Source organism: Podarcis raffonei, chromosome 4 (genome assembly GCF_027172205.1).
Source record: "Podarcis raffonei isolate rPodRaf1 chromosome 4, rPodRaf1.pri, whole genome shotgun sequence".
Lineage (NCBI taxonomy): Eukaryota > Metazoa > Chordata > Lepidosauria > Squamata > Lacertidae > Podarcis > Podarcis raffonei.
Genome location: NC_070605.1, coordinates 25,466,470 through 25,489,008, shown reverse-complemented (window position 1 = coordinate 25,489,008; position 22,539 = coordinate 25,466,470). Strand labels below are relative to the sequence as shown.

The following is a 22,539-nucleotide window of genomic DNA, read 5'->3' as shown; positions in this document are numbered from 1 at the left end:
CCTTATATCTCTTACAAGCTCACTGTTCTCACCAATTAATTCCCTGTGCATCCTTTCTGTTGTATGCCAGGCATTCAGAGTAGGCCTTGAGAGAGATTGTGCCAGTTTAGATCATGTAACCACAAACTATTGTTTCTTGTTATAGGCTTGAACAATCCAACCCTCCCCTTTACACTTGAGGGGAGGACATTTAAAGCCTCTTTCCCTGGTTAGCAAAGTTTCTTTCTTACTAGGAATGGGTGCCTTAAATTTCCTCCCATCATGCATGAAGGGGAGAGGACAGCAGGCAAGCCTGAAGCTCATGAAGTTATGTCTGAACTGAGCAATATTAATTCATATTGTGTTGGTCTCCAGAATAGTGTTTAAGAATTTCAAGTTCTTTGGTGCATGAACTCCAGCTTCTGATAGCAGTTCTTCTTTTCAGCTCGGGTCCCAGTCAACCATTTCCTGTTAGGCCACTAAGCGAGTCCCAAAATCGATTGCTGGCCAGTGAAAACCAGTGGGTGGAAACCAATTCAGAAGATGAAAATGTTAAATCAGGTACTGAATGTTAACTGATTAATTATAATCACTTGTTATAGAACAGAAATTCAATATTCTGATTAAATGAGAGAAAGAGAGAATGGAGAGTAACTGATTTTAAAGATGAACAAGTTTGTCTTTTGCAGATTAATACAAATAAAGAGGTCAGATACTGGCTTAATGCCGCTCCTCCCCCCCAAAATTTTCATCATGTAACGTCTCTAAAGCATGTACCTTTATAATTATGTTTTCTTTATTTTTTAAAGGTGTAAAAAAGCATATTATAGTTTCATTGGAGAGCTGATCTTGGCTTCAGTGTCCATCCCTCTCTGGAGAGGAAAAGATGGTAAGATAACTTCTGCTCAGAAATAGTGATTTATTGTGACCTTGTAAGGCTGTGAAATAAGATTCTTTTCGTTTTGAAAGCCTTCCTTTTTTAAAAAAAAAAGGAAAATGGAGCATGGGTGATGCATCAGAAATATAAAGCCTGGTCTTAAAAGTGAAGGCAGAAACACAGCAATTAAGGACAGTGTTTCTTCAGTGTGGAGTAGCCGCGATCAGTTCCCTTGTGTCTGTGATTAGGGGATGAATTTTCTATAGGCTAATTTGAGATACTGCAAATCTATTTCCAAAGCAGATTTAAAGCAGCAGGCAGATTTCACAGAGTAGAAGCCAATTCCTGTTTGGATAGAAATGTGTTTACAATGCAGTTGCCAGCATCCCAAGACCAAGCTGATAGAAGTTGTATGAGTGGAACGCAGGTGGCAGCACAGAGACCCCAGTTGGGCTTCAGTCATTTTGGAGAAAGCCCTTCATAAGCAGTAAGTCATGCAAGGAAGTGACATAGATCGAAATCCGGAGTAGGTAGCCATGTCTTTTTTCTATCTCTGTCTTTATGCAGCATTACACTAATGTAATTTGTTTTCCGTATAGGTTTCTACACTACATTTGTGCTTGGATATTACTTAATTTTGTATGGAAGACACTGATATATCAATGGAACAGTGCCAGCATGTTAGCAGGATATGAAAAAACGAAATCCTTGACGGTATCCAGTGGATGCTTATGAGCACTGTTGCATAGCAGAAAGTTTGATGCCTTAAGATTCTTGATGTGCATTTTTGCAACATGGACGTAAGCCACTACAAGGGCCAAATCCTGAAATACCCTGGAAGGATATGAGCGTATGCAAGACTCTTAGAAGTGCAGAAACTATGCATTTTGGCTGCACCGCGGTGGAGGAAACTAATACTGCAAAGTTGGTGTGAGAAATGCCATGCCGGTGTCATACGGGAGTTTCTTCCATAGCAAGTCTATGGAAGAAAGATGGGGCAGGGGAGGAAAGAGTGAAACAATCATAGAGTACGGCCATTGAAACTGCACAGTACGATTATGTGTCTCAAAGCACTATCTGGTGGACTTGCAGCATGATGCATTTTTGCTTTCTCCACTACCATTATCAGATAACCAGTGGTATTGGTAGGTGTTGCTAAACAGCCAACCCAAGACTCTGGCCTTTTAGTCCTCTCTGATATTGAAGTTCTCTTCCTACAGGCTTGCTTTGTTGCAATACAACATCAGACAAGCAAGGTTTTTCCATTGATTTTTTTTTTATTTTTTCCAGAAATAAGGGCCCACTGGCAACATGGTACATTAGTTAGGGAGAATAAAGTTTCCTCGACTTTCTGTTTCTTTAAAGTGCCAATAGTTTAATTTCTAGAATTTGTCATATTAAGCCATATCAACAATATAATTTAGTAAAGTGAATTCCTCTCCTTCCTTCCCCCCCGAGATGTTTACCTGAATGTTACTTTCAAATCTTTTTGACTGATAATCCCAGCATAAAGATCCCAATTGATTTATCCATCTTCTTTCAGCCCAGCTCCAGAAATCATCCATTTTTTTTAAAAGAGAAAATAAACAAATACGTACTGTACTTTATGGGACTGGATTTCACGGGGATTTTTACTAGCAAAATTCCTTGAGTAAGATGTGGAAGAATGCACCCAAGGGAGAAAGAGGGTTTGTTCTCTAGTTACCCCTACTTTGGCATCTCTCCCTCCCACAGTCTCACTGACCCTGAATCCAAGGCCTATCCTTTTAAGACACAAACCTTTTTCTGAGCAAATATTTCTACAAACTACTGTGGGGGCTTAATCTTTATTATCAGTTCACAAGGGGCAGCAAAGTACTCAATGCTTGACTCAGAAGAATCCTCATCTCCAGCCACCCAGCTCTTTAACCTGAATTCTGGCTTCTGATACTCTTTAAGGAGGAGACCATTGTAGCCACGAAGTTCCGTCTTGGCTCACTGTATGGTGTCAGACTTCCCCATCATTCTACCTTGATGTGTACCTTTTAATTCCCTATCATAAATTGTGTCCAAGCTGCTCATAGTTCGTTAGCTCTATAAAAATATTAAATTCTTCCCAAACCCCTTTTATATAAATTATCCCATGTATGATACAAGTGGAAAAACCGGGATCCACTTTGCAAATCTTAGGAAACATGACGATAGTTGGATGGGGGGAATTATATTGAAAATAAATTTTGTAGTTTGTAAAATAGTTTAGGATCTTCTTAGATCAGCTTAGTTTACAAAATGAAGGAAAAGCTAAAATGGTTTGTGCTGTCTTTGTGACCAACCCAAACTCAAGAGCTGGATCCTACACACTTCCTGTGCAAAATGCATAAATCAAGCTCAGGGCTTTCTGTGCAACTGCTAACCTCACTCTCCATACTCAAGGTAGTGGGATTTCACCCCAACTCCTGTCCTGAAATAGCAGTTGCCATCAGTGCTTCAGAGCACATGGGGGAAATAAGCTTTATGTGGCACAACAGCACCTTGCATATAGCTTCTCCAGGTCAGGTGGGGATGAATAGAGGCAGGTTTGTTTTTTTGTCTTCTTATGTCCCAGCCAGCCCACAGAATGGTCCCACAACTTCTTGCACTAGCTAGGCACTGTAGCAAATGGACAGCCCCTTCAGTGTTGACGCAAGTGGGCAGAGGTGCCATGCTCTGCCTTGCTTGTCCCATTCATCATACAGTACCTGTGCTTTGACTCTCAACAGCTTCAGGAAAGGATAGAATGGAATCAAGTATATATTGGGAGCCAGGCCATAAATTTATGGGTTGCGTTTACCAGTTAGGTCAACTATAGCAGCACATTTCTTGCAGTATGTCATATATGTAGAGTACGTAAAATGGGTAACAGGGTTCTCTTTGTAGAGTGTACATAGGAATTAAGGCCCATCTGCACTTAACGTGAATCTTAGAAGTCCACACGTTGCTGTTAATGCATTCCCTTTTTTCACTATTGGGGTAATAATTGTCAATATTTAATACTTTATTGATTTGCAGTCCTTAAACCACTTTGAAAAGGTTCCAGAAGACTCTTCTTCATGGTATCCGTTGTTTAATGTGTAAAGTATCTTGACCAGTATTGAGAAATAATACCAAAGAATATAGTTTGTAAACGGTTTAGTTTTAATTCCAATGCCTTATGAAAGCATTTTGCTAGTAAATGACCTAGCATCAGCAGGTCACATTTAAGGATCAATGTAATTTTTAATGCTAGTAAATACAGTTTGCATTCCCTAGCAGACACATTCCTGTTTCAAGAAGCTCCCCTGAGTTCTGATTCTAGCACAATCTGGCGTTGCTTGCTGGCCACTTTTATGAGTTCAATTTTATGTTACAGATTTGGGGTGAAGTTGTTTTTTAAAACAGCAGCACTTCTTTCATTTACCAACCACTCTTTTTTTCTGGTAGAATAATGCCTTAACAATTGGTATCTACTACTAGAGTCAATCAAGTTCCAAACATCATCTTTATTTTTAATAAGATGCCAACCCTAATACACAATGTGACGTTAGCTCCTGGTTACTTAGCAATACATCTCTTGGATCTGTGTTGGAAACTTATGCTTTAACTCAGTCTTAATATCCAATATGTATTCTCCAGATCTTAACTTGAATCTTGCAAGTGGTAGAAAGTGTCTGTCCACATTTACAGAACATTAAGTGAAGTTGAGTTGTAGAAGATCATCCAACAGGGATATGACTGACTCATAACTTGGGTCAAGTTAGGACAGCATCAGAACCTTTTTCTTGGTACCCAGAAATTGTAAACACCAACAGATGTACAAGTTACATTATGTTGCAGTTCCCAAGTAGTCCCAGAATTCTGGGATTCTACCAGGAAAATTTTATATAAAGTGGTTTAAGGAATGCAGATTTTTCCTTCATTCCTAAATGCATTCACCAGGAAGTCCTATGGGTTTCTGCAGAGATGACACATAAATACATGGTTTAGAATTGCAGACCATAATGCAAAACAGAGAACATCTCTCCACTGTGTCTTCATTTCTTCTGCCCTCGTGTGTAAATTACAAGGCCATAAGAGTGACATCCTTAGTTTATGTCTAGGGCTGCCACAACCTGTGTGTTTACCAGTGGGTATGTCAAATACATTGTCCTATATTTATGACAAAGGTGTATGCAAGGATTTTACTTAAATAAAGGTATATCCACTGTAACTAAGTAAGCTTGCAAATACTCAAATTTAAATTGGTATGAGGTTATTTAGAGGATATATAATGTGAATAATGCATCTGTTTTTTATGTTGCAGATAGGAATATTCCTATGCACAAAGAAAGCATTGCCATTAATACTTTAAAGTGACTTTTTAAATGGACTTTTATAAATAAATTAAATATAAAAGAATACAGATCATTTTGCCTGAAATTTTCATGTTTTTATCTGCACCTTGTAATATTTTCATGTGTATTTTTCACCAATAATTTTAAATCATGTTGAGTATTTTATATATCAAAGTGCAGACTTCCATTAATATCTTAAGCATAGCTCCTTTTAAGGGGAAAAAGCATAATCTTAAACCCTTCTTTGCCAAAGTGATGATACATTAAAATGGATTATGACACACTGAATGCAAAAGAAACTAAATAAATACGTTGAAAAAATGAGCTAACTTGTGAAATGCATTTCTAATTGGTGCAAGTGATGAAGATACAATTTCAATTCTCTTTTATGTGTGGGTATAAATGCGTGGGGACATCACTTGGGAAAAGGAGCTTTAAAAGTTAGTTGGGGCTATCTCTCATGTGTCAGTCCAATTAAATAAAGATAACAGTGGGCAGATGTTGCCAGAGTTCACCTCCATTTTGGGTTCCCACACTTGGCTTCGTTTTGCCTGGAAATGTTAGCTAGTAAAGGCTAACAAATTAGGACAGGATACATTTCACAGGTCCCATTGACACTATACTTGAAATGGAAGTGTCCCAGCCCAAAGCATGGATCACTGTTGCCTACCTCTGTCCCTGACAGGTTGCTGCTAGAAAGCATGCTACCACTGAGGACACACAACATGACAAAGCTAAAATCAAGAAACACTCTCAAGATACACTTCCAGGGAAGGAGCCGTCGCAGGTTAGCCACCTCTCTCGGGAGCTCCCCAAAGATGTAATTAAGTGGTGACTAACGGTGGATTATGTGCCATTTTTGTCTCTGCTGAACAGAGACAACATTTGGATTAATTCCTGGATGTTTTTGATGGATTGCTTGCTGACGTGGGATCGAGAAATCCTATTGGATGGCTGAGTGACCAGGAGTGGGAAAAACAACAACATTGCCCAGGCACTGCTAAAGATCTCTGGAGGTCAATCTCCTAGGAAAAGACGTAACCATACCTCCTTTCTTTAGTTATATATGAAACTACTATAAATCACTAAAGAAATTAAAGAAACTACTCCTTTGTCAGTAAAAATGTCAATTTGAAATACGACCCTAAAGCTGGCTTAAGAAGAGAAGTCATTGAAAGACTGACGGCAAAATTGGTTTTTCAGGAAGTATCTAGTTTGTTTCAAGGAAAGTATACAGCTGTTCATAACACACACCTGCTTATAACAGAGAAGAGAATCTCTAAGAAGTGTCTATGTTCTTGTGCTGTTATATCTTTGATCCTCCATTTCACAAGTGATTGCATTGACAGTAATGAAAATTAATGGTTACTGCTGCGCTCGCAGTAGGAAGAATAGAATGCTAAGAATGTGGTTAGGACTGTACTTCTAGCAGCACCCAAGATTGCAAGTATGTCAAGAAATAATCTATTAACTCTGGCAGGTTTTCAAAAATGATTTGATCAACAGAGAACCCAATTAAAAATGGGAGATGCAGAAAATGATAATGGGCAAATCACTGAGTAAAGTGGAGGTGGGTGTGGAATTACAGCTCCTGGGGGAAAATACTGGAGATGGTTTGCTACATCAGGAGGAAGGTTTTACACAGATTGCTGAAGAGTCACAGCTCCTGGAAAAAATTATCAAGGATAATTTCTCAGCCCTCGAGGATGGTTTATTGCTGATGCTGGAAGGAGTGCAACAGATGTAATGCTGGAAGGCGATGGAATTCATGGAAGGAGGACTCTGTGTATAACTTGGAATCATCTCAGAAGACAAAGTGATCATGCTTCCTGCCATACTTTTGAAAAAAAGAATGGAAATACAGGATATTGAAAGAAAAAATGGCAAGGAATGAAGACCATGGCAACAGGAAATGGAACTGGAAGATACAGGAACTTTTGCGGGAGTGCGAATTAATGTCTACTTAATTTCTGATCAATTGTGGACATTGTCATATAAATACAGTAAAGAAATTCATGATGAATAAAGAATAAGGACTGAACTGTCTTTTAAAATCTGGTGGTAAAGTTGTGAGGGTGGACCGGAAGAAGATTAAGGCCGACTCTTACTTTTAATAATAATTGGAGAACCTCTTTTGGACTTCTAGGATGGGAAGGGAAAGGAATGAAACTGAGATGCCTGGATTTAACACTGGGAAAATAACACCTAGAAGGAACGAATAACTGGACATTACTCTGGATTGAACATCAGATTATTACGAGAAACTTTTGCAAGCACAACTTGAGGAGAGAGGATGATCCTTTCTAGGCAGAATAGCATTACCAAAGTTTGGAAGAAAAAGAACACCTGTAACTTGGAATGAGCACTGAGACCGAGAGCTGAAGAGTAATACATTTATTTACAGGCCTTCTTACATAACTGGTGGTTGCCACTGTCAGCAATTGCAAGCAGTCCAGCTGAACGCCAACTTAAGTTTTTCAAGCTTCTGTCCATTTCTTGGTCACATTAAGGTGACCCAGATGTTCTGTAGCATACTTATGCTCTGGAAACTTAGCTTTTTCTGCAGCCATTGCTCTTTCCCGCCATAAACGTCTGCGTTCTGCATTGTGGCGATACTCCTGGTCTTTTGTCATGTATGCCCGGCTCAGCCAATATTCATTTTCAGCTTCCCTTTCCAGCCTCTTGATGATACCCTGTTTCATTATCTCTGTAACGAACCTCGGCCGTCTGTGTTTACCAATCCACTGACTCCCAGGAATGCGGTTTCGAAGCCGTGCTATGGTCAGAAACATACCTTTAACAAAGCAGGTTAACATTGATTACTTGAATATTCTTCAATCAAATACAAGAGGTCAATATTATTTACAGTTAGCAGCTAGAACCCATGGCTATAATGAATTAGAGAAGCTGACTTCTAGCTTGAGACATCAATGTGTACACCTATCTCATAGGATTTTTGGCAATCATCCTTATGTCAGAGGCTGCAGGGGTCTTTCTCTTGATTTTTGATAATGTGTAAGTAGAGGACAGACTGGTGCATCTTTTGATTCCCACAAAGGCACTCTTCCCTTCCCTTGATTCTCTTCAGTTAATGGAAAATCCAAGTGAGGCAACACTTACTACTGATAAGCCAGTAAGGGTTGTACCATTTGAGGCTAGGTACATACCATACATTTAAAGCTTATTCCTTGCCTGCAAAAAAATATTTAAAAAAAATCGTGACACTTGTAGCTCTATGAGGGGTAAACTATGGTCCTCAAGATTCTGTGAGGGGTGGACAAGAATATACTGTACTTTTATTCCAACAACAACACAAGAATCTCTGTGGAGCGGAGACTTGAATTGATAATGCATAAACAAACATATTGCTTGTGTTGTGTATTGCATACAAAACTTAATAAGAATGTACCACAGGACAAGTTACTGTAGTTACATATTCTTGTATTTACATGGAAACCAATAAAAATTATTTGGACAGAAGATTCTGTGAGGGGTGTGTAGACTTTAAATGAATGGTGTGTATGCAGCCCCCGTCATCAGCTGGGGACTCATATTTGAATGTCCCACATCAAAAACTAAGTATCAGAGAAGAGCTCAAACAAAGCCTTCACACTGATATGCCAACCCCACCTACTGTGCTATGCCGAACCCACAGTAGTACACTGAGCAGGGATTACATTCTTGGGGTAACACTTCATATGCAAAAACTCCGATACTTGAACCACCTTCATATGAGCAATCTTGACTGTGAAGCAAGACAGAGCTTAATTTTAAGCTCTCCGCCTTGCTTCCTGGGCTCCAGGAGGCTCTTGCAGGCCGTCCAAGTTCCTGGAGATTTTGTGAGAAAAAAATATCATGAAATCTCCAGGAGATCTCAGATTCATGTGAAGAGACACAGGAGTATAATATAATCCCCACCCCACCCCAAAAAAAGTATTAACAGATGAAAATAGTCACTCAGGTGAAACCCGTCTCTCCCAGTACCAAAGATCACACTTTGTTACTGATTGCTCTCGTCAATTAAACTATTCTTAACCCCGTTTTCAGGGCACAAAGTGGCTTATATTACTCTAAATGCATGAAATAAAATAACAAAAATGCAGCAGCATCTAAATAGTTTTTTTCAAGTACCGTACAGCACAATTCAGCAAACCAGACAATAAAACCCCCAGAAGAAATATTTATTTTAAAGACCACCAGCAGTGAGGGACTGCACCTTGGGGATGTAGTTCTAAAGTGTAGGACCACCACCGATAAAGCCCTGTCCCTGTTATCTCACAGGGAGGCTAGGGAAGCCCTCTACCACCTGCACGTTGTAGAAAGTAAACTGAAATAAATTCACATAGCTGCAAACCTCTCACGCTCCTGAAATTCCTAGTCTTGGGAATTTAGATGTGGTTGATTCAAACAACACTTTTGAGAAGCAAGGCAACCCCCACGCTCCCATTTCTTGCTGTAAGGAAAGTGTGGAGGCTGCCCTACATCGCTTCTCAAACGCATTGTGTGAAACACCTCACACACACTACATCATAGCTGTCAACTTTCAGATTTGAAAATAAGGGATCAGCAGCCTCGAAAATAAGGGCTCAGCCGCCTCACCTGTCCTGGGGACAGTCTACGGGATAGCTAACAATCTGGGATAGCAGCAGGAAATGGCGCTGGAATAAGGGAATTTCTTGCCAAAAAAGGGGAGGTTGACAGTTATGCACTACATGCTGGAAGAAGCATGTGAGCTGCTTTGGCTCCCCACCTCCACCCACTCATGGGGAATGAAATCCTGCTTTCTGTATTGACCCTGTTCCCTCGCCCATCGCCTGATGCCACCAGTGATATCAGCTGATCAGCAAGGTGTGCATGATGGGGGGGGGGAAATGGGCGTCCTTGAGGGCCAGAGGATCCCCACTTCCCTGGGGGCTCACTTGGAGCGTGTGAAAGGACTGTGAGCCGAGTTCAGTTCCAGCAGCGGAAAACAACGCCTCTGCTGCTCAAGGTGCGTCCTCTGCTTTAATGCTACACCTTTTGCGCCTGGGCTTCGGCTGGTAAATCCTGGGAGCTCTAGGAACAACAAGAAGAAAAAGCAGCAGATCTGACACGTCTGAAGTGCTCCCACCCCGGGATGGGATGGCAACTAGCCCCTGCCTCCTCCCACTCCAATTCTATCAATGCCTACCGGCCACCCTGGGCAGCTTCTCGGTGTCCCGCCCGCTTCCTCTTGCCGCCGGTTTAGAGGGAAACCCTTTCTCCCCGCCCACCTGCTTCCCCGCCCCTCCGCTCTGCCCGCCCGTCCCCGCAACCCCTTTCCCGCTGCTCCTCTTCAACTCACCGGTCACAGGTCCGCCCGTCCCACCTCGGCAGGGAAAAGAAAATGGCGCCGCCCGAAAGGTTCCTCCGCGCTTCAGCCTCAAAGCTCTCGCGAGAGTGACGAGATGTCCTCCCACCCCACCTCCCAGCTTCACTGAAGAGGCGTGGAAAGTAAGCAAGGGCGGGGCTGGCTCGCTCGCTTCCCAGCTGACCAATCGCTGAGCTGGCAGATTCAAACGTCGAGGCGGGAGAGGGGGGTGTGGCGTGAGAGAAAAGCGGTAGGGGTTGGAGACAGAGAGAGATTTAAAGGAGCAATTCCACCCCACCCCGTTTGCTGGTTTTCAAAAAGGTCCCTTTTACTGTTTCTCGCCCCCCTCACCGTTTTATTGTTCCTGCACGTAGAGAGAGGGGCTGTAAATACGTGTTAGTGAGCGGTCGTGTGGAAGAAGGCAGAGAAGTTGCAGGCTCCCCGAGCGTGGCAACGGTAAGGCTCCTTTTTGTCTTCTGCACCTTTCAGGTTTTTCTTTAAAACGTGGGGAGGGCAAGTTTTGGAAAGCCTTAATAGTGGTTGAACAACATCATCAGTTCTTTTTAAGGTAGCATCTTAAAAAGCAGAGACATCACCTTGCTGACAAAGGTCCGTATAGTTAAAGCTCTGGTTTTCCCAATAGTGATGTATGGAAGTGAGAGCTGGACCATAAAGAAGGCTGATCGTCGAAGAATTGATGCTTTTGAATTATGGTGCTGGAGGAGACTCTTGAGAGTCCCATGGACTGCAAGAAGATCAAACTGATCCATTCTGAAGGAAATCAGCCCTGAGTGCTCACTGGAAGGACAGAACCTGAAGCTGAGGCTCCAATACTTTGGCCACCTCATGAGAAGAGAAGACTCCCTGGAAAAGACCCTGATGTTGGGAAAGATGGAGGGTACAAGGAGAAGGGGATGACAGAGGATGAGATGGTTGGAGAGTGTTCTCGAAGCTACCAACATGCGTTTGACCAAACTGCGGGAGGCAGTGGAAGACAGGAGTGCCTGGCGTGCTCTGGTCCAGGGGGTCACAAAGAGTCGGACACGACTAAACAACAATTCTCCCAAGGTGGATGCAATGCAGCAATAAAATATACCATGAAGCATTCTAAGGTGTAAAGTGTGGTAATATAGATATAGAGTTTAGCACCATTAAAATAACAGCAGCATGTAAAACGTTTCTTTTTATATAACTGGAAAGCGTGTTCTTGGATAGTGAGGTTACTAGGGGAGAGTTATCTTCAAACTCCACTAGGAAGCTTCCAAAGCATCTGGCTGGCCCTAGTATGCTGGACTGAAGAGGCCTTGGCTTGATCCACATTTTTAAGGATTTATAAAATGCTTAACGTGAAATATCAAAGCAAAATTGCAAAGCATATTAAAAGTCATTTGTGGTAGATTGTATTGGCCATGGGCTAAAGTAATAATTAGCTGGAGGAAGGCCTGAGTAAAAAGCAGAGGTTTGAATAGATGTCCAAAGCACAGGGCAATAGGTGCCTGTCTAATCAAGGAGGGGGCAGAATTTAATAATATTTGTACAACCGTACTGAAGGCCTTGTCAGTAGCTGCACGCTGAGCACTTCATCTTTTGAGTGTGGAGATATAGCGGTACAAAAAAGCCTGGACCTGAGTTGTCTAGGACCTTATAAAAAGTTCAGTCTTGCAGTGCAGTGCCTACTCAGAAGAAAATTGGCTTCAGTGGATCTTACTCTCAGGAAACAGAGGTTCTCAAGGACCACCTCTGCTGGAGGGTAGCAGCATGAGAACGGGTCTTTTCTACTGTGGCTTCCTGCTAGGAAATGCTCTCTCCCTCACCTTCATTAAATATCTTCAGGCACCCGGCAGAAACCTTTCTCCATAACCTGGCCTTTGGCTATTGTCTTTTAATTGTGTTTGTATGTAAAATGCAAATATGCATTTTATGTTCTTGTTTTGCATTTTTATGTTGTGAACTGCCCTCTGAAGGGTGGTATACAAATATATTAACTAATAATAAAATATTTGAATCTGTTTGTTTAAATAATCACTGCCATTTATTCTTTATAGAAGGGCTCAAAGTCCTGAGCAAAATTAAAATCCACAGTCCCTGGCCTGAGGCTCACAAATTAGAATGCAGATGTATAGCTTAGATTAGCTACAATATACTATTCCATGCTTTATTCTGTAATGACATCATTTGTATATGGCATAGGAAAAGAGGCATCAAAGCCTGAAACAAAGCACACTAGCAAGCTGTAGCTACAGCTGGTTGCTTTTTGAGGAAGATATTCTTTGAATTATTAGGGTGATGGCTTCTCATAAAATTGCAGTGTTCTTTGGTACTTTATTTCAAAGGGAATGGAATTTCACTTCAACTTGAATCCAAAAAATATAATTATCAGTGATAATAACACACACAAACACAAAACTGTGGCATTTCCTATGCACTGAAAAGTCTCAGAAATGTCAGATCTTTGTGGGTGTTGTATCAATGGTAGCTAATGACAACACACAATATCCAGCAGTGTATGTGACACAAATTTATTCTGCTGCAGGTGTTCCTTGGATTAAACTGATTGTGAGGAAAGTCTCTTGCAAAACAACCAAATTTCCCAATGCTGAGCTGTTAAAACTTTATATTTATTTATTTATTTATTTATTTATTTATTTTTATTACTCTTCTATGGCTTGTGTTCTGCCTATTTGTTGAAAAGTTGCTTTGTATTCTTTCTGCAAATTATGCCAATAGCAACAAAAACCTGCTGCTTTGTCTAGGGTTTTCCTTCACTATGGACGTCAGCGGCATGTTCTTCAACAAACTGCGAACCTTAGCGGTCACTGTGGAAAAAGAGGCCGAGCAGCTGAAGCAGATTTTTCAGAGTGATGACACAGGTAAGGAAGACCCATGAAACTAAAATAAAAAATTACATGGTATTTTATTATTTATTGTATTTTACATAGTATTCTATGGAATTCAAATTGTAATACAATAAAATATAAGAAATAAAATTGTAATTAAAAATCATACAGCATCTAGCACAGTGCATTGCTATAATGAGGTGGAAAATGGTCCAGCAAGACCATTAGTGATTTTTTCAAATGGTCCATAGGAAAAATAGTTTGGGAACTGCTGTCCTTCAGAATACCTTAAAGATACTGAATTGTGTTTTCTTTCTAAATCCATTTTCATTTAAAAACATGGCTTGAAGAATTTGAAGAAGATTCACCAATGAGGTACTTACACGAACTGTTCTCTGAAGTCAGAACGCTAAAGGTACTTTTGATCCATTCTCCACAACCCCTGCTCCACCTTTTAAAACTCTTGCTGTAATTTCACTGGTTATGTATTAGGTATGCCAAGTTCTAATTCACTGAAATTCTAAAGAAAGAGCTAGTCAGCATTGGTTCGAGTCCTACCTGGTACGACTCAAACCAATGGCTTCAAGTTACAAGAAAGGAGATTTCCAGCTATACATCAGGAAGAAGTTTCTGACAGTAAGAGCTGTTTGACAGTGGAAGGGACTGATCTCTCCTTCCTTGGAGGTTTTTAAGCAGAGGTTGGATGGCCATCTGTCATGGATGCTTTAGTTGAGATTCCTGCATCGCGGGGAGTTGGACTTGATGATCCTTGGAATCCCTTCCAACTCTACAATTCTCTGATTCTATGCACTCTGAAATAAAGGACTAAATGTAAGCATGAAGATAAGTCCTGTTTGGTAGTGAATGTTTACATTTCTGCATTTATGAAGTAAGTCACATTAGTAGTGAGGGGTAACGTTTGTTTTCTTCCTGTGTGTCAGCTATGATTCTAAATATGCAGGAAAATTAAAATACTTCTGTTAAGCTTGCACCAAATTATCCATCAGTGATATACAATGTTGGCTCTAATGCTCCAAAAGCATGTGGAGGAATACTGTATTTTTCGCTCTACAAGACGCACTTTTTCCCTCCTAAAAAGTATGGGGAAATGTGTGTGCGTCTTATGGAGCGAATGCAGGCTGCGCAGCTATCCCAGAAGCCAGAACAGTGAAAGGGATCGCTGCGCAGCGATTCCTCCTGCTGTTCCGGCTTCTGGGATTCAGAATATTTTTTTTCTTGTTTTCCTCTTCCAAAAACTAGGTGTGTCTTATGGTCTGGTGTGTCTTATAGAGCGAAAAATACAGTATATCATTCATATTTTGTAGAAGAATTTTTCCCTTCGTTTAAAAAAAAGAACCCTTTGTTGCTGCTTTTCTGTTGGCAATAATAAAAAACTGATGTCATAATCCTGCCATACTGCTTGCTGACCTATACAAACTGTTCAGTATTGTCTAAAGATAAACTCATTTTTTTAATTGAAGAGTGATGCTGATAATACTCTTTGTAAGAGTTCTTCAGAAAGAGATGCTACATATTATTTCTTGAAAGCCACTAAAGTTTTGATGAAACAAACTTCAACAGATCTTGGAAAAATAAGAGACTTCTTCCAGAAATATGGCTACAAACCCATTGTTGGCGAGGATGCAGGTAACTATGAATATATTCCACATTTCACTTAATCGCTGTATGTGCACTTTTAAAATTAAAGAACATATTGGGTGTTTTTACAGAATGCAATAGAAGCTTTCAGCTTGGAAATTACTAATACTTTTGTTGCATACTCACTCACTCCAGTCATCCTCCTTTTTTATTCTAGTGTAAAATGTGCTTGGAATCCTTTTAATTAAAAGCTCTGACTTATATAACTGCTATATGCCTATAAGTACTGAAGCTGTGGAAGCTATATCCTTTAATGTAATTCTTTAATATACTTCCGAGGTTTCTGCCCAAGTATCTCTTGCTGTGTTAAGATTTGCATAATAAACCTTCCATCCAGTTGCAGATACTGCCCACACTGAATTGCTTTCAGTGGTGTTTGCATTCAAGTGTGCATCCATATTCTGGTGTAGCTAGTCAGGTTTACTTTTCTTTCTTTTTTTAAGCTGCATTCGAATGGTAGAGTTCCTTGTTTCCTAACTATGCTTAGGAGCTCTGGAATATATTATGTACCTCCCTCACTGCTATTTCTTCCTATTACCCATGAAATTCCACTCCTCTTCTATAGTTTGCTATACCATTATTAAAGGTAAAGGGACCCCTGACCATTAGGTCCAGTCGTGACCGACTCTGGGGTTGCGGTGCTCATCTCGCTTTATTGGCTGAGGGAGCCGGCGTACAGATTCCAGGTCATGTGGCCAGCATGACTAAGCCACTTCTGGTGAACCAGAGCAGCACATGGAAATGCCATTTACCTTCCCACCGGAGCGGTACCTATTTATCTACTTGCACTTTGACATGCTTTCGAACTGCTAGGTTGGCAGGAGCAGGGACCGAGCAACAGGAGCTCACCCCATTGCGGGGATTCGAGCCACCAGCCTTCTGATTGGCAAGTCCTAGGCTCTGTGGTTTAACCCACAGCGCCACCCGTGTCCCCTATTCCATTATTAGTATATATCAATCCTCACAATGGTTTATTATTATTATTATTATGTAGTAACCAGGCTTTATTATAATTTCTTTTATAGTCAGTTTGAACTAGAATTTTAATTGAGTTTGTAAAGCTTGACTACAAGAGAACAGGGTGGATAAAAATCGATGATTTTCTTTTAAAACAACAGATTTTTAAAAATTTTAATCAGATTTTTAAACTTAAATGCTTTTGGAGAAAAAATCATTCTAAAGATATTTTTCTATTTAAGTTATAATCCAAAGGCTATTCATCAGGAAAAAGGGATTTGTTTTAAGTTTTTCATGTGTGCTAAAACTCAGTCTAAGATTTATTTACCGGTATTTTTAATTGTTTAACCACATCAGTTAACAAACATGGATACATATGCTATAATGTTATTGTTTCAGTTAAATAAATTGTTTAAATTGTTATTAAGGAAATGATTATTTTTCTCCTTCCAATAAAGTACAGCAGAAAAGTTGTCAAAATATAAACAGTTAACTTATTAAACCTCACAATAATTTCATAATTATCTGTCTATGTATTTCTAATAGTATAACCAAATCAGTAATTTTTGATATAACTGTAAAAACTACTCTGAAAATTTATTATTCCAAAAATGAAACCTTCATCTGGTTGTAAATATTACGGTAATACCGGGAAGAATTAGTCTTCTTGTAAAAAAGAAAAAGAAAAAAGATTATTTAAATCAGTCTTGCTGACTAGTGATTTAAATCAATTTGATTTAAAACAAATCCACCCTACAAGAGAATCTGCTAAATATTAAACCATAACCCTGTATTAACATAAATTCAGATATTTCACTATACTGTGCTAATACTCCTGATCTGTGATTAGGAGATCAGAAATGTATAAATGGCTATGAGCAATTCAGTCTTTTTAAAAAGTTGGGGTTTATTATTATTATTTATTTTTTTATTAAAGATTTTCTTGTTTTACAAAAGTGTTTGCAATGTCTCTCTTGTATTTTTCCCCCCATGTAACATTTTTACAAATCAGTTTCATTTGTTGAGACATTGGGAAGAAAAGGGGGAAAGAGGTGGAGGAGGGGAAAGATGGGTGGGGTTGGGCGACGGTGTTACTATTTTACTTAGTATATGTAGGGTTTGGTGTCAGCGTTAAAAGTTGGTTATTTTTGAAACTAAGCAGATTATCTTTTTAATAAAGCAAAACAGGATGAAGCTGAAATTAACCCTGAGTCTACATCTGCTGAAGAAGAGCCCAAAATCCTTGATTTTCCTGAACAACCATCTGCACCTCATGCTCTGCTGCAAATTCCACAGCTTTCAGATTTTGGCCTTTCAAAATATGCTCTCCCAAGTACTTCAGGCATCTTGCATAATCAGCCCACATATGCACAGAAGGAGGAACCGAGAGTGGATTATTCTGAGCGTTTATCACCCAAGGCAGAACAGTTTCGTATCTATGGGTATAAAATGGGTTTGAATGATGATACCACAAGTTTAGTGGTAGATCAAACCATCTTCCTACTCAATCCCAAAAACAGTAGGTAAGTGACATCCTTTGAGAGTTACAAAAATACACGGGTTCTCATTTCTGTCTAATGACACTTTCCATCCTTGAGGTGATCGGCCAGCAGATTTGCAGATTTTGTGTGCACACAAATATTTAGTGGGAGGAGGGTGAGACTTGCTGCTACCCTCTAATGGCACCATCATTTTAGAGCAGTAGTCTTCAACCTTTTCTGACTCAGAACTGCACCCCCCCCTCCCTGTTTTAACCCAAGTATGCACTTGGAGACTCATTTTTTTCCTTTTTTAAAAAAACATGTTTATACGGTGCTGGTACTGCTGTTGCAATCTATCTTGAATCAGGCTGAGCCCAAGTAGTGGGTTCTGACCCCCCAGCTGGAAGACCGATTAACCATTTACTCTTTCTTTGAGATTTTTTAATTCTGCCTTTTGTACAAAACACTTTCAGCTAATGGTTTCCAGTTTAAAAAAAGAAAATGCACAAAATAACTCCATCCCCTTCCGGACGCCATCAGTAATAACCTAGCGCTGGGGAAAAGAAAAGCAAGCCCCCATCTCCCCATCCAACCTGTGATGGGACTGTGGAAGAGAGTTGAGCTATCAGAAAAGATGGTTGCAAGTGTGGGTGATGGATCTGTGTTGAAGTCATGAAAGAGGGAGAGTAGAGGGCATCTCCTTGAGCCTCTTTAATAAACTGCAGTCTCCCAAATATTTGAGTGCATGTACTTTGTAAATTTCCCTTCCAAGAGGCTTACGGTCTATAATTCAACACAGGGGGAATGGGATGGAAATGGAGACCAGGGTAAACAGGGAAAATGAGTCTATTTTATTTTACTTGTGCTTAAGTTTGTTCCCTTCTGCCCAATTCACAATTACTGAAAAGAGAAGGGAGTTGAAATGATGTGACAATATTTTTGTCTTATCCTTAGGCAAGCTAATAATAAACCGAGTGAATCTGCAGTGGAATTGGAATCAAACAAGAACCTAGCTACACCTAAGCAAAAGAACAAATTTTGTGGTAAGCCCTGTGTATTCAAATTAGGCTAGTGATTTCTTTTCCGTAAGGAACCATTCAAATATCCTAGGCTTGTAACTAAAGAGATTCCAGAGTATAAGGTCTGAAGGCATGTGAGGCTGCTACCTAGCTGGCACTCCTGGTAACACGTGTGCCATGGAGGTCTGTGATCTAGAAGAAACGTAATGAAAGTAAAGAGTTATCCAAAGGGAGCCTGTGGAGGCCTGGTTTCAGGGATATTCCAGGCTCTCTTAATCAGTTTTCTTTAAAAAGAAGTAATAAGCTTTCTTGTGTGAGCCTTTGTATATTTACTCAGAAGTCAGTCTCACTTTGTTTAATTGAGCTTATTCCCTAGAAATTGTGTTTAGAATTGCAGCCTAACCTGCAGTAAATCTGTTCTTCCAGTGTTTTGACCAATCGGTACAAAGAAAATAACTGGGAAGCGCATTTATTTAGAAATTGAATAAAAAATATTTTTAATTGATATTTCATACAGTTGAATAACTTACATCTTGGGCTATCCAAATATAGGTTGAAGCTGTTCTGCACCCCCCTGCCCTTAAAAACCTTTATATACTGCCTTTCTGTCTAGAAAAAGTTTCAAGGCAGCTCACAAGTTTCATAAAAACAGTCTAAGAAAAACAAAGAACAGGCAGAATGAAAGCTGAAATAAAATCTAGTAAGCAGCTCCAATTTAAAACCAGGAGCAAAACAAAACAATTGCCTATTCAACACACCTAAAGGCTGCTGGAATGAAAAATGTATTTGACTTCATTCGGGAAGGGGATAGGTTCTGGAGCCTAGAGGCAACCAACCACACGAGATACCACCATCAGTTGAACATCAGATGATGGGACAAGCAGGAGGGTGGCCCTAGTTGATATTGAAGGAGGCGGCAGCCCTTTGGATAATTTGTTCTCAAGGTAGGCACCTTGCTGGCTGCCCCGGCCTAAGGTCATATCCAGTACATTGAATTTGGCCTGGAAATGGACCAGAAACCACTGAAGTAGGTATGAATTGAGAGAGTGATGACAATTTATCCTGATAAGGAGTTTCAGAATTTGGGAAAACTTGTTTCTGGCAATCTGATTTCATTATCTGAATGTAACTGTTCAGAGGCATGTATCACATTCTGCTACGCAGAAAGGCCAAAAGCTTGCATTCACCAGTGATGAAAGTTTCTATTGCATTCAGATATAAATCTCTGGGTCCAGTGAGAACTCTTCATTCATGGAAGTGTGGTCCTCAGTTCTGCACTTTCATCCTTTTATGCCTGAATGAATTTGTAGACTCTGTGTGAAATTGCCAATCATATACTGTACTGTGTTTTCAGATGACGATTATATGGCTTCACCCGCTGCACCTGAGTTCTGCACACCTGGCTTGAAGATTCCCAGCAGAAAGGATGCCACATCCCCAGAGAGTAATAAATTGGATGCCTCTAATCATATGACAGAAACGTCTCTTCCAGATACAGAGTCTCTGATAACAAAAGCTAAAGTAAGCACTGAGTTTTTCTTTTGTAAATGAAATGGGTCTCTTAATGGGACTTCTGCACCGTGCTGTACTCATAGGAAAGGCTTTTAACAATGAAGATATTCAAAGGATGTCTTAACTGCATGATTTTTAAAATAAAAAATAGTCCTTGTATTTCATTATCTGAACATTACAATTCTTTGGGTTTTTTTCCTTACAGCAGACATGTGTCCCAAATAATACAGTTGTTGGATACGGCACTGTTCCGCCTGTCCCTCATTCAGACAAGTATCTGGAGTATCTTGAACCACCTTCAGCAGTACTGGATAGGCTTGAAGAACTGCCTCCTCCAGAAATATCAGATTACAGTAGCCTGTTCAGTTCCCCTCCTCCTCCTCCTGAAATAACTGTGATTCCAAGGCAGATTTCTCAGGTGAACAAGTTAAACCTTCCTGCTGCTAATGCCGATTTTGACATTTTTGCCAGCAAATTGTTTTCCTTATGCATGGAAAGTATAAAACTTGGAAAGGTCCACACTTCTCTAACATCATCTACTTAATTATTATTATTTTTTGTTACAGATCTTGTCAAAATACAATCCGAAGGTAGAAGCATACAGATCACTGGAAAAGGGGACTCGTGTAGGAATTGCTACACAGTTTGAAAAACAGCCTGTTCTTGATACCGGGAACAAAGAAAACAGGTGAGATTTGAGGATGAGGTATTCCACACACACCTGTCTGGCTTTTCCAGACACTCGGTGGAAGTAGCATTGTACTATGTGCAGGCATATGAGGCACTCGCTGCCCCTTGCAAAGGTATGGAATTAGTAGGTAGATTTGTGGCATGGTGTCCAAAGAACAGGACCCCTACTCATCCCTGCCTCTTGCTGTATATGTGGGTTTGCACCCAGCCACAATTCCAACCCACCACATGGCATCAATGAAAGCTAGCTGTCGGGGAACTCTCCTGCAACCAGTCATAGTTCTTGGAAACAGTGTGTGGATACGGAGCTACTGCCAATATCTTGTTGAAGTTTTAAGATTCAGTATATATTAAGAATAGGTCTGCATCAGGCCAGTGGCCTGTCTAGCCCAGCATCCTGTTCCCACAGTGGTAAACCAGATGCCTATGGGGAAGCCCAAAAGCAGGATTTGAGCATAACAGCACTCTTCTGACTTGAGATTCCTTGCTGCTGGCATTCAGAGGTAAACTGCGGCTGACACTGGAAGTAGAACATAGCCACTGAGCGCCTTATCAGTGTCTAATAGAAAGGAGGACAGACTGAAAGGTGGGATTGGGCTAATTGAAAATCCCATTACTCAAATCAGCTCTCGTTGCCTGGGCCTGACCCGGGTTTATTGGAGGAAAAGGTGAACAGGAGTTCAAAGACTGGTAAAGAAGGAATGCAATGTGTTTCCACTTTCAGACTTAGCAGTTCATTAGAAGAGTGAATCTTTAGACATTAAAAAAACAACAACCAAGATGGCTGTCCTTTAGTCAAGACCCCTATGAAATGAATACAAATGGGCATGTTTCAATGGAAGTCACTTGAACATGGTGCCAATATTTAACTGCTTTGTTTGTTTTTCTATTACATTTGCAGAAAGTAATATGGATGAAGGCTATGACTTGGCTTTTTAGAGGCTTCTATAATGAAGATTGTCCAGCAAACTCCATGGGAAAATATCAAAATATTTATTTCTAACTGTTTGGCAACCAGTTTAACTAAAACTATAGTCTCTTCTTTCATTTCCCCAGAGACCCCCAAATACATTATGAAAACCTGTATCTCCATGCTAATGGAAGTTACGACTGCATTTATTAAATATTTGTTTAAATCCTGCTTGTGAGCTGATACGCAAGGATGGTAGAAGCGAGGGGAAAATACTAAGTGGCCAACTCTGCTGCTCTGCTCTTAAACTAATTTGATCTTTGAATCCACCCTCCCCCTGCCCGCAAATTTTCTGCATATTTTTTAGGACTGCGGGAGTTGCCATCGTGGTTTTTTAAATTTGATTGTTTTTATTAAAAAAAGTTAGATGGAACATCCAAGATTGTAAGTGTTCATACTTAACCATGGTCTGTTACTAATGTTTCAACACAGTATTAAGAAGGCATCCACTTATGTGCTGTAGAGAGGACCCTGGAGCAGATTTGAGAGGCTGCAGAAGTCCCACTGTACAATGCCCCATTATTTTTGTTATGGGCAAAACGCCCACTAACGTTCCAACTAAAGCAATCCTGTTCTATCATGATTGAGAATGTTTTCAATTTTATAGCAAGCAATTCATGAGAGAATCACATCTTCAGTCTACAGTGTGTGATGTAATGTCTAGACAAAAGGGCAGGTGGGCAAGCAAGCAACAGGAAAACTTCCAGCTTTTGTTTTTGATAGCAACTGCTATAATTGTCATGAAACACATTTTACAAAGCTATGTCACTGCTTTTATTTTTACAAGTTTTAAAAAATAAAATTATTTAACAAGGACTTAATTATATCAAGACAGTCATACAGCTGTGGAAACAATGGATAACCTTGCCTGTGGAAGATTTTTCAGAACTTCCCATTTTTA

The 22,539-nt window shown here is 40.1% G+C and overlaps 3 protein-coding genes across 8 annotated transcripts in view; 2 read left to right on the top strand and 1 right to left on the bottom strand.

Annotated features, from left to right (window-relative positions):
• ZDHHC20 (zinc finger DHHC-type palmitoyltransferase 20) overlaps positions 1-5,508 on the top strand; it is a 41,901-nt gene extending 36,393 nt beyond the window's left edge. For both annotated transcript variants that reach the window (XM_053385857.1, XM_053385858.1), the window contains 3 exons: positions 425-540; positions 789-868; positions 1,456-5,508. In XM_053385857.1, the coding sequence (XP_053241832.1) occupies positions 425-540; positions 789-826 (154 nt within the window). In that variant the 3' untranslated portion in view covers positions 827-868; positions 1,456-5,508. The remainder of the gene's footprint in view (positions 1-424; positions 541-788; positions 869-1,455) is intronic.
• A 2,055-nt stretch (positions 5,509-7,563) lies between these two features.
• On the bottom strand, positions 7,564-10,610 carry MRPL57 (mitochondrial ribosomal protein L57). Of its 3 annotated transcripts, XM_053385862.1 has the most exons (4): positions 10,508-10,610; positions 10,104-10,239; positions 8,878-9,012; positions 7,564-7,978 (listed from the first exon to the last, which is right to left on the bottom strand). In XM_053385862.1, the coding sequence occupies exon 4, from the start codon at positions 7,974-7,976 to the stop codon at positions 7,662-7,664; it is 315 nt and encodes a 104-aa protein (XP_053241837.1). In that variant the 5' UTR covers positions 7,977-7,978; positions 8,878-9,012; positions 10,104-10,239; positions 10,508-10,610; the 3' UTR covers positions 7,564-7,661. The 3 variants fall into 3 exon arrangements, with proteins under 3 accessions (XP_053241837.1, XP_053241835.1, XP_053241836.1); XM_053385860.1 differs by lacking the exon at positions 8,878-9,012; XM_053385861.1 differs by lacking the exons at positions 8,878-9,012; positions 10,104-10,239.
• A 60-nt stretch (positions 10,611-10,670) lies between these two features.
• On the top strand, positions 10,671-22,452 carry SKA3 (spindle and kinetochore associated complex subunit 3). 3 transcript variants are annotated; one of them, XM_053385855.1, is made up of 10 exons: positions 10,671-10,763; positions 13,267-13,383; positions 13,701-13,765; positions 14,832-14,997; positions 17,147-17,489; positions 18,402-18,490; positions 19,821-19,987; positions 20,184-20,396; positions 20,545-20,666; positions 21,570-22,452. In XM_053385855.1, the coding sequence occupies exons 2-10, from the start codon at positions 13,281-13,283 to the stop codon at positions 21,574-21,576; spliced, it is 1,275 nt and encodes a 424-aa protein (XP_053241830.1). In that variant the 5' UTR covers positions 10,671-10,763; positions 13,267-13,280; the 3' UTR covers positions 21,577-22,452. The 3 variants fall into 3 exon arrangements, with proteins under 3 accessions (XP_053241830.1, XP_053241829.1, XP_053241831.1); XM_053385854.1 differs by lacking the exon at positions 10,671-10,763 and adding an exon at positions 10,851-10,969; XM_053385856.1 differs by lacking the exon at positions 10,671-10,763 and adding an exon at positions 10,851-10,969 and having other exon boundaries at positions 20,545-22,452.
• Positions 22,453-22,539: the final 87 nt, after the last annotated feature.